The following is an 18706-nucleotide window of genomic DNA, read 5'->3' as shown; positions in this document are numbered from 1 at the left end:
ACAGCGTAAAAAGAAAAGGGATAGTCAAATTTTTTTGCCCCTTTTTACATGGATATTTCTACATCTACGCATGCAGGGCATATATAGTCAAATAGTTCCATGAGTCACCAACAGATAGGACAAAGCACCCGAAAAAGCACGCATATGGACATTCCTTGTTTTTCCCCCTTATCCTTCATATATAGATGATGCCAATTATTTGGCTGTTATTGTGAACTTAATGATGAGTAAGGTTGAAGTGTACGAGAGTTATTTGAATTTACATTGATTTAAAATGCTAATAGATATATATATATATATATATATATATATATATATATATATATATATATATATATATATTGAAAAAAATAAAAATTAATTATAGTAAGGAGAGAGGATATTAAAGTATTTTATTTGTATATTCTCAGGTTGCGTGTACCAGAGCCAATGATGACACATTAGAAGATAATGAATGCATCGTTGAAAGAGATAACTCAAAATCCCACAATGAAAAAAAGTAATCGATATAACTTACGATCTGTTTTATCTGTGCCTAAATCGAAGGATCCAGAGTCTAAATCGGAATACTGTACGCGTAAATCAGCATTGGAAGTATTAAATTGTAAAAACAAGCCAAATGCATGTGAATCGAGCACTAGTTCGATGTTTGTCTCCGCAAAAGATGAATCAGCAGGCGCTATAAAGGTCGAAGTGAGTAAAATGGATTCCAGTAAAGAAAGTGATAAATCGAGCTCTTTGCTCGTAGAACAGCAGAACATTGATGTGGTTAATGATGTATTGAATTTACTTCAAACTTCTGTCAATTCCTTGATCAAACAGGAACCAATGACAGAGGAAAGTCTCGAACAGTTGAATCATGAAAGCATTCCATGCCAGAATTCAGAACCTGAAAACTGTGTTAAGTTAATAAAAGTTGAAGTGCCTTCCGTTGACACATCTGAGTCTTTTGCAAAACGTAATGAAATTTCAAGGAATTCCGAGATCGAGCAAAGGATGACTTCTAATGATGAAGATAACTGTGTTTCAACAGTGGGTGGCGACAGAACTGACATTTCTGCCACATTTTTAACACAATTAGAAAGTACTCTTCAGCCAGTTTCAGATAACGATAATAAGGATAATGTGAAAGTTGAGCAATTAGTTAATGAACTAGAAGAACTTGTTAAATGTCAGGAGGCTTATGCAAAAGAAAATGGGGAAACGAATACAAAAAGATACATCCCTTTGAGGTAAGTATATCCTTACAATATAAGCAAAGTAAATATTGATTAACGGAGGAAAAGTCAGTTAAAGTCGGTTTGTCGATTTATTTAACGTCTAGTTTGGATCGTCACAAAAATTAGCATTCTTCTTTATTAACCGAAGATAATTTTTTTTTCTTTCTTCGTCGATTGGTTCTGAGATAGTGAAAGAAAAGCGTATTCTTTTCTGGGAAAAGCCAGTCGTTGAAACTACAAATTGACTAGTCTCTCTGTTTCTAATTCTTTATTTTACGGTATAATGATATTACAAATAAAATTATTGCTTCTTTTATTAAAAGTTTTGTGTGGAATTGAAAACTTACAGTTGAGTTGTCATACTTGGAAAAGTTTAGAAAAATGGATCTGGACCTCATAGTTAACATTCTCCAGGTTAATAAAGCTCACGTCAGTATTGTATCAAAGGGCACATCAACGATACAGTTTGGTAGAAAATCGTCTTCCGTGCTCGGGCCAAGAAACGCGGACAAGATCACATCTTTGAATAAGGACAGTGTAGACCAATGTGATAAACTTGAAAAGGAACAAATTAGTTCCCACTGATAGGAATTCGAGTAGTGTTTTCTCAGGAAAAGAATATTACTATAGTTGATCATTTGTGTAAAAAACACTAGTATTTTACACAGTTTCAAGATGCACCCGGGAATTTTCCAATTTTAATTTTCATTACATACACCGAACATTAATGAACGGTATATTCCATTAATAAAGAGATATTCCATTCAGTAATACACTTTCAATTAATATGACGGAAAAAAGTATTAGAAAAATGGAACTATGTAAGAGACCCCATTTACATTCGTGTTGTTAAGTACTCTTAATGAGAATTCTCGGTACTTGTTATATAAATATCCAATATAATTGAAAAGTCTAGTTTTCTTTCTTTTCTTTCAAAAAGTGTGTCCATCCGGCCGGGAGAGAAAACGAACTACGTTATGGATCACCATTAACTTTAGCCGGGATGTAGAGGGTCAGAAATTAGGAATCGAATTCGCTGACGGAGTTGATATATAAGCCAGTAGTGGTAGAAATCAACTATTTCCGTTTTTAGCGTTGATCACTATAGAGCAAAACGGAAGTGGATAGCTGGAAACTGTTTTTTGTAATCGATTAAGCAGAATACATTCATCTCCATCCCAACTCTCTTCTAAAACAGGAAGTGATAGAAATGCAGTACATTTTCCGTTTTCAGTATTATCTACATAGAGCAAAAACGATAAGATATAGCAAGGAGCGCTTTCTAAAATCATTTAGTTCTAAGAATATGTACCATCTTTCCTCTTATTCTCTGTTCAAGCCGAAAGTGGCAAAAATGAACCACTTCTGGTTTTAACAGTGATCGGTATAGAGTATAAACCGTAGTACCGAGAAGCTGTTCTCTAATCAATTAAGCATCTCAAGAAATATTCCATGTCAACTTAAATCTCTATATTAAAACTAGAAGTGATAGAAATCTACTACTACCATCTTCCGGTTGAAATATTGAGGAAATATCGCACCACACAGACCAAACCCCTCTACTAGGTGTACATATGATATTACTACTGTTTTCTAACAATTAATATGCATCCAGTAACTTCCATAAGCAAACACAATAATTTTTGGTCTTTCGAAAATCATGTACAGCGTTCACCACAAAACATGATCTCTCGGAGAGATGAAATGAGTATCAAATGAGAGAACATGATTTCGCATAAAATAAGCCTTCTCGGCTCAGCAATCTTTCGATTAATTTGACACAACCTTTCACTTTGTAGCTTTGTGTGTTTCAATCGTGGCCTTCCTTTCGTCTGCTGTTCCTTCCGTAGCTAATAGGGTGATTCCTCCATGCCTCATAATGTGTCCAATCATCGTATCCTTTCTTTTCGAAATATTCTTCAGCATACTCCACTTTTCTCTAATATTTCCGATAGACCTTCATTTGATATCCATTCATCTAATTTCCAACACTTTTCCATAGCACCACATTTCCAAAGCTTCAATTGTCCATTTTCCTCATTTCATATAGTTCATGCCTCACATCCATACAACGCTACACTTCGTACTTTGGCTTTCATCAGTCCTTTAAATTTGTGTCGGTGTTCCGGATTAGAAGTTTCTTTTTTTCTTCGAATGTCTTCTTCCTTTGAGATATTACTGATTTTAAATCTTTTTTCCGCCCATTACCGTTGGTTATTTTATTTTCTAAGTAATAGAAGTCCTTCTTCCTCCATCAGATGATCTGTGGGAATCTTCATTGCGCATCTCGTAAATCCGTATAGCTTTTGTTGCTCTTCACGTTTATTTTCTGTTCAGCATTTGTTGCATTCCGTGTAGCCATGGCTCTGTTTTTTCTCTGTCTGCCTACAGTGCGATATCATCTGCATTTTTGTTCGTGAATAGTTACTGCTTAGCTCTGAGTGACCTTAATTTTTTTTATTGCTTCTTCAATCTAAAGACTAAACAAAACTGATGTCAATGAGCATCTTGCCTGACCCTGTTCTGATGTATAGGCTATATATTGTTTTTCGCTCCTTAAAGTTTAGTCCTGATTTGTTCAAAATCTTGAACATGTTCCATTTTGCATTATCAAGCGCTTTCTCCAAGCCTATCAGTGGTAGATAAGTTGCTTTTCCAACTCGAATTCTATTTTCTGTCAAGCCTTTTAATGTAAAGTATTGCATCCGTATTTTAGATATTCTTCCTAAAACCAAACTAATGCTCTGGTAGTGCTTCTTCTATCATGGATTTAAATCTTCTACAGATAATTTATTTATTATTATTTTTTTAAGCATTAATAACCAAACTTACCGCTGTGTCATTCTCGCATTTCTCAGCGTTTACTATTTTTAGTATTCTCACTTTCTTGGTCTGAAGTGTGGAAGTGCCTTCGGTTGTTCATAAATGTTGTTAAGTACTGTCCCGCACTTTGTATGATTTCTGCTGGTATCTCATTTACACCTAGGACTCCCCTATGTTTTAGATCTTGAATTACTTGTAGATAAAGGAAAGTAAATTTCACATTTTTGAAATAATTTCGAGCAACTTAAATAACACATTCGGAATAAGCTGATAATGATGAAAAAATTTTTAAAATATGTGTGGTAATAGCTTTTTGTTCATTGAGCTATCAATTCACTCGCACTGTTTTACATTTGAAAATATTAGAAATAAAGTATTGAAAATGTTTAGAATATGAGAAAATATTAAGAAATTAGAAATAAACTGTATAATAAAATTCGAATGTCAGTTTAGCGTTTCTTTACATCGCACGTCAATTCAAGTCCAAGAAAAAGGAATTTCCTGCTCTTTTACGAAATAGTGATTACAGAAGACTAAATAAGTTCGGTAAACAATAGGCATTAATTTTAAACCATACTGTGGAACATTTTATTTCAATTTCATTTCTTCATCCAGGCCCATTTACTGTATTCTAAGTCTGTTTCATAGTTTTTTTCTCTCCGTCGCTTGAAGACTTCCTCGAAAGCATGATTGCCAGGATACACTTACTCTAACCTAATCTTGCTTTTTGCTTAATTTTTTATTATTTTGTAATATTTCTTGAACATGTTCATACAGAGAATGCTTTCTATCATCTCCAGTTGCTAATCACTGAACTTTAGCCAAAGACGGAAGAAAAAATGTAAAAGATGCGGGAAAATCATGAACTACAGTATACGCGCAGTTGTTTGTACGCATGGGTGTACATACGATTCATTTTACACAGTAGCGTTTAAAGAACGTAGGTGTTCGAACATTTGTACATAATCTCTTATTAGTGGTACCTTTGTGTAAATAATTTTGTTTACCGTTAAATGCTGATAATACACTTCTCAAGAATAAAAGCCAGAAAGGAAGATTCGTGAGATTTTATACAAACTACACAAGAATTGATTGGTGTTTCTTCAGTTTCGTAATTCTGGTATTTCAAAAATGTGTCATAAGTGGATGAGTATTAAAGAATACAAATGCAGCAGGAGAGGATTTACTGATGAATACTCCAGAGAGGATTGAAATAATTTTAAAATGATGATACGTTCTTCGGGATGCAAGGTTAGTATTTACTTCAATTAGTAGTATGTATTTAATATCGGGGGGCGCGGTGGCTCAGTGGTAGAGCGTTCACCTCTGGTGCTTGGGGTTCCGGGTTCAATCCCAGCCCCCGCCAAGTGAACTTTGTGGTGGACAAACACCGTGCTCGTGGGTTTTCTCGGGGTTCTCCCGTTTCCTCCCACTTTCTTCATTCCACCATTTCACTCATCTCTCATTATCACCGTCTCCTTTAGCCTAACCGGCATAATCGTGGGACGTAAAACTCAAAGATTTCATTTTATTTTTATTTAATATCGTCCATTAGCAAGTATTCTGCTGGTGGTGGTTCCCTTAGAAATTTACTAGTTGGCGCTCAAATGTTGTCACATTTAGAAATTCGGGAAGAAATTCTGGGGCTATGTGGATGAAACACAAAAGTTAATTAAATGATCATTTTTTTTCCTCACATGTCTTTTTCAATTTTCTCGACCCACCAGCTCTTGTAAGTGCAAGATACTGTAGCTTGCATTTTCAACGAAACACACTTTCTTCTGGAACTGCAGTAGTACTTCAATGAGTAAACTTTTGACTGCAAGTATACATAACGTCTGATTTACGAAACTAGGAAATCCACATATATATATACATCTAGAAATAATAGACAAAATATCCAGATTTTTAAAAGACCATAAGTGGTGGCAACAATGCGTCACCAAAACACCACGCGTGTGTCATTACGGGAGAGTTGAAGTCGAAGAAAGATGTTTTAGCTGTAATACAAAGGTATCCGATTGGGGACCGTGTGGCCGCGCCAACTTTAAAGATTTTATATCTATATCTATCTATCTATATATATCTATATCTATATCTATCTATCTATCTATATATATATATATATATATATATATATATATATATATATATATATATATATATATATACAGGGTGGTAAATAACTCCACCGAAATACTTTGGGAGGCGATTCCTTATACGAAATGAAAGAAAAAGGTCCTAATAAACATGGGCCAAAAACGTCTCCTTTCAGAGTTATGGTCCTTTGAAAATTCGAAAAATCACTTTTCAAAAAGGACCTATCCCGTGCCTATATTTTCTCTCGTGCCTATATGTTAACATACACGCTGGGGATGTGCCCCTAGTGAGCAGACATGTGAGGGTGAGTAAGCGCATAATTGAAGATTTGTTTCAGATTTGCTAATACGACTGGTTCTCCATGTCATTGTCTGTCTGTATAAGCATTTCAACTGGGGCGGGCTATTTAAAGTTCACCCTTCATTTTTCCATCTTTCTTTTCGCTCTACAATTTGCTGTCCACGCCAATAATGTTGTCTGGAAAACTTCAATGTAATGTTTTACTTTATTTGAATACGTAGCACATAGTGAATCAACTCATCTGTAACCTAACAGTAAAGCAATTGTAAGTGTTGACTTCTTGAACTGTCACGGAATCGATGTTTAAAAAGGGGAAGGGGCATGAAAAGCGCAGCTTTAGCGGGGAGTAGAAACGCAAGTTCGAAATTTGAATTGAGATTTTTCAAATATTTGGTCTTCGATTTGATTTTGATGCCAGAAATCGGGATCAACAACAATCCTTTTCTTGCATGATAGGCTAATACCTAGATTTTTTTAAAAGTAAGTCCGGTTTAACTGATAATTTTAGTGGTTTTCATAATACTAAAATAGGTTTTTTTTTTTTTTTTTTTTTTTTTTAACTGTGTATAATAACGCGAAATGGAAGACTTCAATATGAGTAGAAAAATTAAGATATGCTTGTGATCATGGCTATCGCTCGGGCCGAATTATTAAGTAAATGAACCTTAGAGCACTACGGGCACAAGAATGTGTACATTTAAACACGTTCAGAAAGATTAGTTGTGGTGTGTGCATGACAGACAATATAGAGTAAATCGGGGGAAAATGGACACCTTAAGCTAAAAACAGCTTATAACACAAGTATTTATTAACTTATGAAAGAAAAAAAGCATTAATACATAGCTTATACTTTTAACTTTTACTCATCGCGTGAATGAAAACATAATATGTAGCTTTTAGTAATGCTGTTCTAAACACAACTATTTGAAGACCCATATTACCCCAACTTGTAGGGATAAAATGGGCAATTCATTGGACTATATGGGCATATTTTTTCTGAGTATTAAATGTCCCTCAAAATACATTGTGACAATATTTTCAATCTAAGTTATAAAACAAGAGCATGTATTTTGTGTGTGTTGCTTGCTCTAATGCGTATAACAACCGAAACAAAGTAATAATAAAATCTAATAAACAACACTATAACAACACAAAAGCTACTTGTTACTAATATTTCTTTCTATGACAAAAAGAAAATAGAATTTCTTTACCTGACCACTATTAAAAAATACAAAGTATTTCCAAATGCATTACACACATTTTTCACAAACAAATGTAACTTTATTCAGCTTAACTCAACACATTCAGTGTGGTACTATTTGCTGCAACTCTGACAAAATATCCACTTTTGATTTGTGGTTCCGTAGATGTAGAGATCCTTCTTTTCTTCACCAATGCAATGTGTTCTGTAGATAGTTGTAGTTCTTTAGCTTCTTGTCTTCGAGTTGGCATTCTTGAAGTTGTCATGCATTGTGAGAACAGGTTCAAGTCCTCGTAGCAGTTTGCGCGCAAAATCTTTCTTTGGTGAAGCTATCAGTTTTCACGAAGAATGTTTCTTTGGTGACATTACAACATGGTTGTTTTTTACTGAGCTGCTTCGCGTATGAGGGTCGGGCACAGAATAACAAGAGCGTGTAGGTCTTGTGGATTACTTCTGAAAGACGATCGGTTCTTTACACCTGACAATTCGATATCACTACCTGTTGGATTTAAATCATCAAATGGCAAGGAATTGCGTTCAATTTAATGTTCTCCAACGTTCGTAGTACGTTTTTCCTCGCATAAAAATAGATAATCCGGAATGTTGATCGATTGAAAGGGAAGATGCCAGAACATCTAAAACTATTAATAGCAAGTGTAATTCTAGAACATTCATTCCACCTTTCAGTAAATATTCACAGAATTCTAGTTTCGTTATATTTTGCCCTCGATGACGACGCAAAAATGCAAATACATTACTGAATAAACTTCCTTTAGGGGTTTGAAGAAGGTACGATCAGCTGGCTGCATAGCGTGGGTAGTGTGAGGAGAGAAACATAAGTGTAAGTCCATTATCTTTAGCGAACATTAACATCCGTAAATTTGAACAAAAATGAGCGTTAGTCATGTCAATCAACTATTAATAACGCTGTATTAAGAACTGAACAAAATCTTGAATAAACAGGAAAAATATATGTGCATTCACTTATCCTGAATCACATTTGAAGAATGCATCTTGAGGAGGAAGATGGTCTCTTGAAATTCAAGCCTCAGGCTTTTGCCACGAAAAATAACATGGAGGCAAATAATTACCAACTGCTTTGGACATAAATTGTTTGATTTTCACTCACAGGAAATATATACTATTGTTTTATTAAAATTATTGCAAAATAACTTCACCATTACGCCTCTTTGTTGGTGCCCATTTTACCCTTATTAGATATGCCCACATTCCCCCAACATGTACCTAGGTAACATCCCAATGAAGTTGGCAACACTACCGAAAATGAGTCAACGTCAAAGCTTCACTAGCATTATGAACAACTCTTGGCTGTGGCGTCACGGCCATGTATCTTAATTTTGTGCAATTTCTAAACTTGTTTCGATAAACGTTATTTCCTAAGTATGCAAAATAAAATTAGCCATCATAATAAGGTACTCTTGAAACACAATATACCTTGAAAATGCCGATTACTTCAAAAACAAGATACAACGGATAATATGGTTGCACTCACATAGACCACACTCCATCAATGTTGAATACTGCATGTATGGAAATTTTCATTGACTGAGACTGAAGATAGAGGGACAAAACCTTAAATGTGCTCATTTTACGCCGGTGCTCATATTCCCCAGATTTACTATATACGTACATAGTTATTGTCAGTAGATTTATTGAATAAATAAATCTCTTACTTATTAAAGATGTCATATTTATGTATGTGTGTGGGGGGGGGGGTAAGACGTCTCATTTTGAAGTATTGCACCTTCAGACTTTACGTTCTGTTGGCCTAATTTTATCCCCCCCAATATAGATTATCTAATTCGCACATTGTATATATATATATATATATATATATATATATATATATATATATATATATATATATATTATATATATATAGTGCTAAATGCACACTTCGAGCATGCACGCTCGAAGTCTACAAATGAAGTGCACACTAGATAGTATATACCTCGTCAAATTAACTTTTAATCTGCACTTCATTCCAGCGCCTCATCGTGGTGAACCATGGAACATTGATATCAAAAGAAGGGAGAATTTCGCGTACTAGATTTTTTTTCTTAGATGAATGTCTTTCCAGTTATATTAAAGATAAATATATCATACACATTGACAATATGAGGAAACCATAAAATGACTTGAGAATTTCTTTCATGTATGCCAACAGCTTCAACTTTGGTGTACCTGCAAATATTTGTTATTTGGGATCTCTCACGCGTAGCTTAACAAGAGCGGAGCATAACTATATACATATTATATTATGTGACCAATAAACTTGTAACGACGTAGAAAACACTGAACTATTGGCGATGTTCTATTTTATTTGGCATGCTTGAGCGAGGGAATATTTATTAGTACCGGGAGGAGAGTAGCGTTGGTTGTTAGGGCGCTGATGGTAGTGTTGCGAAGTAACTTAGTAATTCATTGCAAACGAAAGCAGGGAGCTTGCAAGAACATTATGACACCGAAGGATCTGATGGGAGCACTACAGGGTGAGGCAAAAGTCTGGATGCACCCCTATAAAAATTGAGCGGTGTGAGGAATCATATCGTGTGGCTGTCTATAAGTAGGGGCAAATAAGTAGGACAGCGGCGGCCATCTTGGATTTGTGTTACGTTTTTCAAATGGGAAGGGGATCATATCGCATATCATTTTACACTGCCTTTTTCTGAGGAATACACCTGTGAAATCCGTTTTGCGATATCTTTATTTGTGTAGGAGTTATGACCTGTTAAAGTTTAAAATTGAAAGGATGTGTTCAACTACGCGGAAGGAATTACTTGTTCATAATCATTTCATAGAGGATACAGTAATGGGATTATATGAACTCAAAGAAATTTGTTAAATCATAGATAAATGTAGAGAAAGAAATTTTTAACATGTATTTCACATCGAAATAATATGAAGATAAGGTACACTCAATTTTAAAGAAGGATCAAAGAATTGTGTTATGAAATATAAATATGTATTTACGATTTTAGTGTTTACAAATGAAGCATATTCTCGGATATTTTATACAGATTTACATTTTACAGTAGGCAGTACCTACTTCGTATGAAATAAGTGTGAACAGTGGATATGGAGAACAACTTTACACTTAGAACACGCCATTCTTGGGTTCTTTTTGCACTGAGCACACTTGGATTGTTTAGTATCTTACTATTTCATGATAAAGACCATCGTAACGTATGAGTACTGTCACCCTGCTTTCAACTGGTTTCGCACTTCTTGGAGCTCTCCCCTTGCTGAGTCGCTGCGAGTATTTTTGTAAATATGTCAAGTAAACTTGACGAGTAACCCCAAGAGATCTAGCTTCCCATCCACATGTAATTTGGCTCATTTATGCAACTGCCATGCGTTGTTCATCGACACATTCAAAGGAAACATCAAAAGTTGTCAGTACCACTTCTTTCCACGAATATTTATTCTCATGTTTGATACATTTTCGTCCATGTGATCAACTCCATCCGTGTATTTATTGTGCAAAACAACCCCATAAGGCTGATCCAAGAGTACGTGTTTTTTCTCAGACTGGTTATATCTCTTTGCTCTTGCAATCGGATATAACCCTGATTGCGTTGATGCAATCGTAACGATGTTGTTATCGTGATAGCAAATTAGAGTAGTAACTGATTCTTTCTTCGTAACTTGCTCATGTGTACCTCTCTACAGCTTTGCATCTATCAGAGGAGCATTTTCTGTGCAATTTGCACGAATCATCCCTGTGGAATTCATGCCTTTCCTTTTAGCTTCTCTAACAGCCTAACGCTAGTGAAGTAGTTGTCAAAGAATACATTGTATTTTTTGTTTGGTATTTTACTGAGAAGATCCAAAAGAACTGACCTCCAATACCAACTTCAGGTTGTGTATTGCCTGTTTTTTGCCCCTTCATATAATTGGCACTGAATAAAATAACCTAAACGTGTGCACAAACTCCAAACTTTGTGTCCAAATTTATTTGACTTTCCTGATATGTGCTGTTTTGCACCATTGATTTATCAATAGAAATTGGATAATATTTCTTCCACATTTTATTTAGTTTCTTGTACAGAGGGAGCACTTTGGCAAAACGACTGTTTTCTAAGTTATTGTTGTCACATGTGTGACAATATCGTGAATAGCGCGGAATCGCTATTAGCTATAGGAAATGTAATGAACGTTACTGTGTACGCTGTAACTACAAAAAATTGAACACAAATGTAAATAAGGTTGTTCAGATAAATTTATTTTTACTGTCCTATTTAGTACCACTGCCTTTAAAGTTTTCACCATCCCATTCCCGCTCGCTCTTCCTAAAAAGGAACATTCAAATTCAAAATCTAATACAGAAGCAAGCGTACACAAGGATGTAACGAAGTGATAACGTAATTATTCTTTCATGCTTAACTATTCAATTGTAATAATTTATATTTCATAAGAAAGTACAATTTAGTTCAGTATTTACCATTGTATTACAACTCATCGTGTTATCTAAAATTGAATATTTGAGCCACGCCAGTACAAACAATAGCGACTGCCCAAATCGAAATAAATTACACGAGGCCCGTATTTAGGTAAGTGCTATTCTGTGCTCGAGTACAGGGCGGCAAATTTTGGATTTTTAAGATTCACAAAAATAAATATTTAAAACTATCAACACGCAGAGTCCCGCTCGAGCACGAGAAAATATGTTAATATGTTTAATTCGCTCTAATTATAGACTAATTAGCTAGCGAATTTTTTAAAAAGTCATTCTCTCCCACCTCCACCCCAAGATGTGAGCATGTACTTGAACATCATGAAAACTGATACCGTTAAACTCAGCGACCTCGAAAACTATGAATTCAACACTAATATCTGTCGTTTTCGATTACCTTTAAAATTTTGCCCCCTCCCTAGGGAATGGAGTATGATCTTGTTGTTGAATTGGATTAAAACTGTCACTATTCATCTCAACGACCCCAAAAACTGTGAATTCAACTCTAATATTGGTCGTTTTCGGAAAGGGGAAAGGGGGGGGGGCAGCAAATTTTGTGCAGGGACGGCAAATTATTTAGAGCACAGAGGCGCACAATATATATAAATACGGGCCTGAGTGACACACAGATGGACTGGTACCATGTCCTTCTTGTAAAAGAAGAAATAAAGTTTGTCAGGATAGTAATGAGACTGCGCCCAAGAAATCAAATTTATTGATCCGATTTACAACGTGTTAAAATTAATCGAAGTACTCTTTTTGGCTATCGTCACACCGCTGCCAGCGCGATTTCCGTGCAGCTTCCGACAGCCCCCTCAGAACACCCGTTGTTGCTTGAATGGCGAAAACATTGTTAAAACAGCGACACTTCAAGTTTCTTTTGAGCATGGGAATTAGATAAGGTCTGCTGAGCTCATGTCCAGACTGTACCACGGCAGCGGCAACGCCGATTCTAGTCAGTAAGGACATCAGAACAAACGCGGTGTGACAGGGTGCGTTATCGTGATGGAGTTCCAGCATTTTGCAATCTTCGGTCGGACCAATTGACTTGTCTCGCTGGCGTTTGAGGGATTACACGTAGTAAACCGCATTGATGACAGTCTTCCTTTGAGGCTGAAATTCCTTGTGTACCACCCCTTTCTTGTCAAAGAAATTAATGAGTATCGTCTTGATTCTGAATTTAGATATCCTTGCTTTTTTGGGCGCGGGGACTCCTTGGAATGCCATTCCGAATTTTGGCGCTTGCTTTCAAGGTCGTACTGGAACACCCATGCTTTGTCACCTGTTATTACCTTGTCTAAGAAGTACGGTTCATTCTGTTTTCTCCAGCATTTGACTGCAAATGTCAAATCTTTTTTTTTTTTTTTTTTCCCTTTTGTCCGTCATCCAGCGCTTTTGGCACCACCTTCGCACAAATCTTGCTCATGTTCAGATTTTCACTAGTAATTTTATGTACCACTGCTTTGGATAGATTCAGTTTTTCGGGTTTCGTTTTTACACTGAAACGATGATTTTAGTTCTAGGGTTCCTTTATTTTGACGAACTTTTCGTCTACACGACTTGTCGAAGAGCATCTAGAGCATTTGTCGTCGTCCGCGTTTTCCTGTTCGTGCTTGAAATCTCCATGGCAACGGAGGACCTGGGCTTTTACAGGGCTAGGATCTGGTAGGCGTCCTTAATCATGGTGAACGCCTCTGAAGCGGTTTTTCAAGCTTGAAGGAAAATGTATTGGTGTATCGTTGCTCAAGATTTTAAGCTTCCAAAATTCTCGACGTAGTTTTTAAAAACGGCTCGCATGATAAGCGATCCTTACAGTACCAGAGCTCGGAAGCGACTGATTCGGGTAGCATATAATTGCGGTGCTGGAAGAAACACTACACTCAAATCTAACCAAGCGAGTATATTACACAAATCTTTGTTGCCTTTTAACTGTATGTACTTTAATGAAGACTACATCTCTTAACAGTTTCACATTCCTTTTAATACGTTCAAAAATTCTTCCAGGACATACAAAATTCCGAAGCATTTGGAGTCCTGCTTTTATTAGTGCACACTACCTTCTGCCCTCACATCAGTATATCACGATCGATCGAAACTGCGATATAATCGAGACGATGTTGACTGATGCTCAAACCAAAGTATTCTTAATCATAAGTTTGGGATACCGGCTAGATAGGAGGTGAAAACGCAACCTGTTGTGTTTTCTCTCTGGAAACTGTTACACTGTTGAGCGAACAGCATGTGAGAAATCATTCCCTCTAATTAAAAAAAATGAAAATAAAATAAAAGAGAACTAATAAGATAATATGAAAACATTTTTAAGATATCCAAGACTATGACTCGCTTATTGATTTAGAAACGGAAGAAATCATTTTAAGAAGAAATTAAAAACTTAGCAGAAAAACACAAAACTTACGAGCATAAAGTTAAGATCTGGCACCCCTGTTTAAGTTGTAGGTTCCGCTCTTCGTAACCCCTTGTTGCATAAGAACATTAAAGCGAAACCAACTTTTTAAAAATCAATATGTAATCTAAGTAAATAAAGTAAGTTATTTTTAAAAAAAAAAAACAAAAAAAAACGTGTATTTAAATATTTTTGTCAACCCTGTCTGGAACCATCAAAGGGAAGATTTTAATGTGGAATCGAGTGTAGGAATCATTTTGCAAGCAACTCTGCTTAACTTGAAAATACAGACTGGCATATATTACTCAAACTATTCGTTAATCTTTTTCATAATAATAACCATACTTACCGTTTACTTCAGACCCTTGATATTTTACTGTATTTCTGTATATTCTTGTGTATATCGTGGTGGCGTTTAGTATACAAACGAATGTCATCAGGTTCAATTAAATTTTGGTTTTGTTGCAGTTACTTTTGTTGTTTTATTGGGATTGTCTCTCTCATCTCAAGGATCTGAAAGTCGTTATCCGTTCGTTTTCACATTTTTACAAGCTTCTATGGTGACAACGAGTTTTGTGTTGCCTCACGTTTCTGGAATGTTTGCACGTCAGAGGTATGGGGTATCACAAAATTAATGTTATTGCAATAAGTAACCACTTTCCATCCATCATCATACTTGGACATTTCACCCTGACGGAGTGCAAATTGTAGAATTCGCTCGTTGCCGTGAAGATGGAAGGATGGTACGTACACACCTGTTCACCAAAAGCTAAAAACTCGTTCAGAAACTAAGTCCGAAAAAGTGAGCCTAGATCCGTCACAGTTCCCGCAGATCTATACACAGGGAATTACATTTCCCCTCCGTTCTTTATATAGATACAAGCTGGAAACCGTACTGTCATCCGAGCGATGTGAACATGTAAAAAAAAATCAAACTACTTATTTCTGAGATTAATATTGATTGCACCACAGGGAATTACATTTTCTCTCCGTTCTTTATATAGATACTAGCTGCAAACCGTACTGTTATCCGAGCGATGTGAAAATGTAAAAACAAAATCAAACTACTTATTTCTGAGATTAATATTGATTGCACACTTCATGCACAGTTCCAATATGCAAAAATAATCAATATCTTAAGTAGAAATTACTGAGAAAGACTGGAAATGACTATTTAAAACTTCAAGTGTCAACCTGGTCTTGGAGCGATACAATTATCAATATTATAAGGCATTTCCTTCTGTAGCCAAGTGGGTTCAGTAATGCTGATTGAAATTTCTGAAGCGAAGGACGACGGTTCGAGCCTTCGTGCGGGAAGTTCGTTTTTATTTCTTCCTTTTTTTTTTTTTTTTTTTTAATATATGAAAACATTGTTATAAATTTTCTACTTTGAAGTGCTTGGAAAAACAGTCAGACGAACTCTCACTTTTTAAATCTCTGTTACATTTACTAGCCCGCCATTTCCATAATTTATGTATGAAAACGTTAACCCAGACGTCAAAAATGTAAATTATTCATGTTCCTGATATATATATGCGTGTGTGTGTTATGTGTCACACAACTCTGTAATACTTTTTTTCGTGAAAAATGCTAAACTACGAAAACATGACGTATGCCTTGTCCCAGCAGACGAGTTTCTCCACTTCTTCTCTCTTCAGCAAATGATGGTCCTCGACTTGTATATAGACCCACAGGAAAACGTTACGATCCACAGTACATGCACAGAACGCATCGAATGGGGCATGTTACTATTCATTGCTGGGGATGGCTGTGTAAGGATACAGTTGGTGAATTACACTGTATAGAAGGCCGATTGAACAGCCAGAAGTATCTGGATATTGTGCAGTATGGTTTGCTACCCGCTGCGAGAAATTTATTTGAAGATGGCATTGTAGAAGTGCAACAAGATCATAGCTCAATACATGATTCCCATCTAGTTCAAGCCTGGTTTCAAGAGGAACCCAATGTTGAGCTAGTCGACTGGGTTCCAAGAGGATCTAACTTGAACCCAATGGAAAATCTATGGGCGGAAGTTACAAGAACTCTACACGAAATTTGGCCTGATCCCCCACCAAGGACAGCTGACGCACTTTGGGAGCTAGTTTCTGACGTGTGGGAAGAAATAGCACAGGGACATCAATATGTCGCTAGCTTGGTTAACTCATTACCAAGAAGATTAAGATGTGTCATCAAAGCTAACGGCGATTATACGAGATATTAATACCTGAATAAAGATTTGTCTTCATACCCAGGTGACCTTCGAGCTCTTTCAAGAGCTCACTAAGTTTTTCCTTTAATATTGCTTTCATTGGGACGTTTGCGTTTCGTCGGAATCTGCAATATATATTTATTTCTGCTCCTTTGTTTGCCCTACACAGACAGTCCAGTGGTTAGCACGTGTGCCTTTGGTGTACGGGATACCGGGTTCTATTCCCGCTGGGAGAGGCTTGTGTTTTTACCTATATGTGACAATTCTGTGTTCGTGCCCCTGTTGTTAAAGAGGTTCGCTAAAACTATAAAACCGATTAAAACAATTAAAAATAAAAAACAAATCAGTTACTGAGAAACGTTTGGTAAGTCAGTTTGGTTTTAATATCTAATGCCTAGCTCGTTCGTTGTTGGGTCTTATAGTCGCGGGTTCAATTCCCGTTAAGGGTCTATTAAAATTTTACTTGAACTAGAATGTATTTGCATGAATCACCCGTCTTCTTTAGCGTAAAGGACTTAAACGTTTAGAAAAGTATATGGTAAAAATGAAATAAATACGAAGACAGTAATAATGCTATTAATCTGTATCTATCTACATAGGATATAAATGAAAAAGACGTCGTCTATCAGAACAAAAAATGGCTTAACCGTTTGAATTGATTTTTATTAATTAACACTTTCACCTACCTCTGCCTCATGGGCATCCGAAGGGGGCAGAGTGGGCCGCCCTCTGACTCACGAAATGTATACAAACAGAAATACCAAACATAATATATAGCAACCATGAAGATAGCCCCTCCTAGAATATTTTAGGGTGCCATGCGCGGACTGGTTTGTTGTCACGCCATTTTTATTAAAATGCGTATTCTAACAGAGGAGAGGAGTTAAAATTTATGCCAAAAATAGAATATCTCATACTTGAGATGAAACTTGACCATATGTCGTTAACGTCGCAAATATCTATTGGTCCAGCGACGCATCGAAAGATTGCCGCTAGTGTGTCGCTGGCAGCAGGGTTTCGTCGAGTCGAAACAGACATCTAGAGTAGGGGTGTTGCAGTTACCACCACGTAGTGGCGATGATTTCTTTTCGGTCCGTCTTTCGATTCGTTGCGGAGAATCGGCGAAGGACCGAAACCACTTATCTCCAGTCATGTGCATGTGTTTATTATTATATATTTGTTTTTCCTGACGAATGTTCCTAAAGTGAGCTCCGGGGTCAAGAGTAACCCATGCCTCTACATCACAAGGTTGCTGTTTCGCGCCATTCCGGGAGAACTTTATATATAGTTTGTAAGTGCTTTGTAGACTCATCTCAATGTAAATGAATCATGCATATAGTCTATTTAACATATTTTGGTGGAGTAATTTTGTAATTCATTGGCATTTCGTCGCATCTCTGCCACCGGTAGCCTACTGGTGGTATAATTTTCAAAACGGAAGTGGGGCCACCACGGATCGTTGCAATTGGGGCATCAATTTTTGGCGAGAGGTCGCTAGTTACCCATCGATGGTCCACTGACGCTTACGGCACGGGGTAACTAAATTAAATTTAATTAGGAAATCACTATAGTTGCTATAAGAACTAGTTTTTGAACTTGGACTGTGTAATATTGGTCTTTTGAGGCAAACATTTCCTAAGTTCAACTTCGAGTATCTTCGGGAAACAGTAAACCAAAGATAATAGGTTCGAAGAGACAATCCAACGTTCACAATCAAACACATTCTGTAAATCTGTAGTACAAGCAACAAAACCGCAACCACAAAAGCACTCAACAAATAACCAACTCACACTAACTCTTCAGAATGACATTCACGTGACAATTTTCTACCCCTGGCAACGCTGACATATAGAAGGAGGGTAAGGGAGTGTCTCAAGAGTCAAGCAGAAAAAATGTTGAAATTTTCCCCCCTCTCCCTTAGCCCCCGCTGGCAAACAAGCTAGCTCCCTATAATAGTGACTACTGCTGTTAA

General features: G+C 36.4%; 1 protein-coding gene across 4 annotated transcripts in view; it reads left to right on the top strand.

Moving 5' to 3' along the window:
- Positions 1–18706, top strand: part of LOC145694652 (uncharacterized) — a 73608-nt gene that overhangs the window by 12114 nt on the left and 42788 nt on the right. For all 4 annotated transcript variants that reach the window (XM_081771089.1, XM_081771090.1, XM_081771087.1 and 1 more), the window contains one exon: positions 411–1232. In XM_081771089.1, the coding sequence (XP_081627215.1) occupies positions 451–1232 (782 nt within the window). In that variant the 5' untranslated portion in view covers positions 411–450. The remainder of the gene's footprint in view (positions 1–410; positions 1233–18706) is intronic.

Source organism: Thermobia domestica, chromosome 9 (assembly GCF_964235325.1).
Source record: "Thermobia domestica chromosome 9, izTheDome1.hap1.1, whole genome shotgun sequence".
Taxonomy (NCBI): domain Eukaryota; kingdom Metazoa; phylum Arthropoda; class Insecta; order Zygentoma; family Lepismatidae; genus Thermobia; species Thermobia domestica.
Note: the sequence above shows the minus strand (reverse complement) of the source record. Positions and strands in the feature narration are given on the sequence as shown.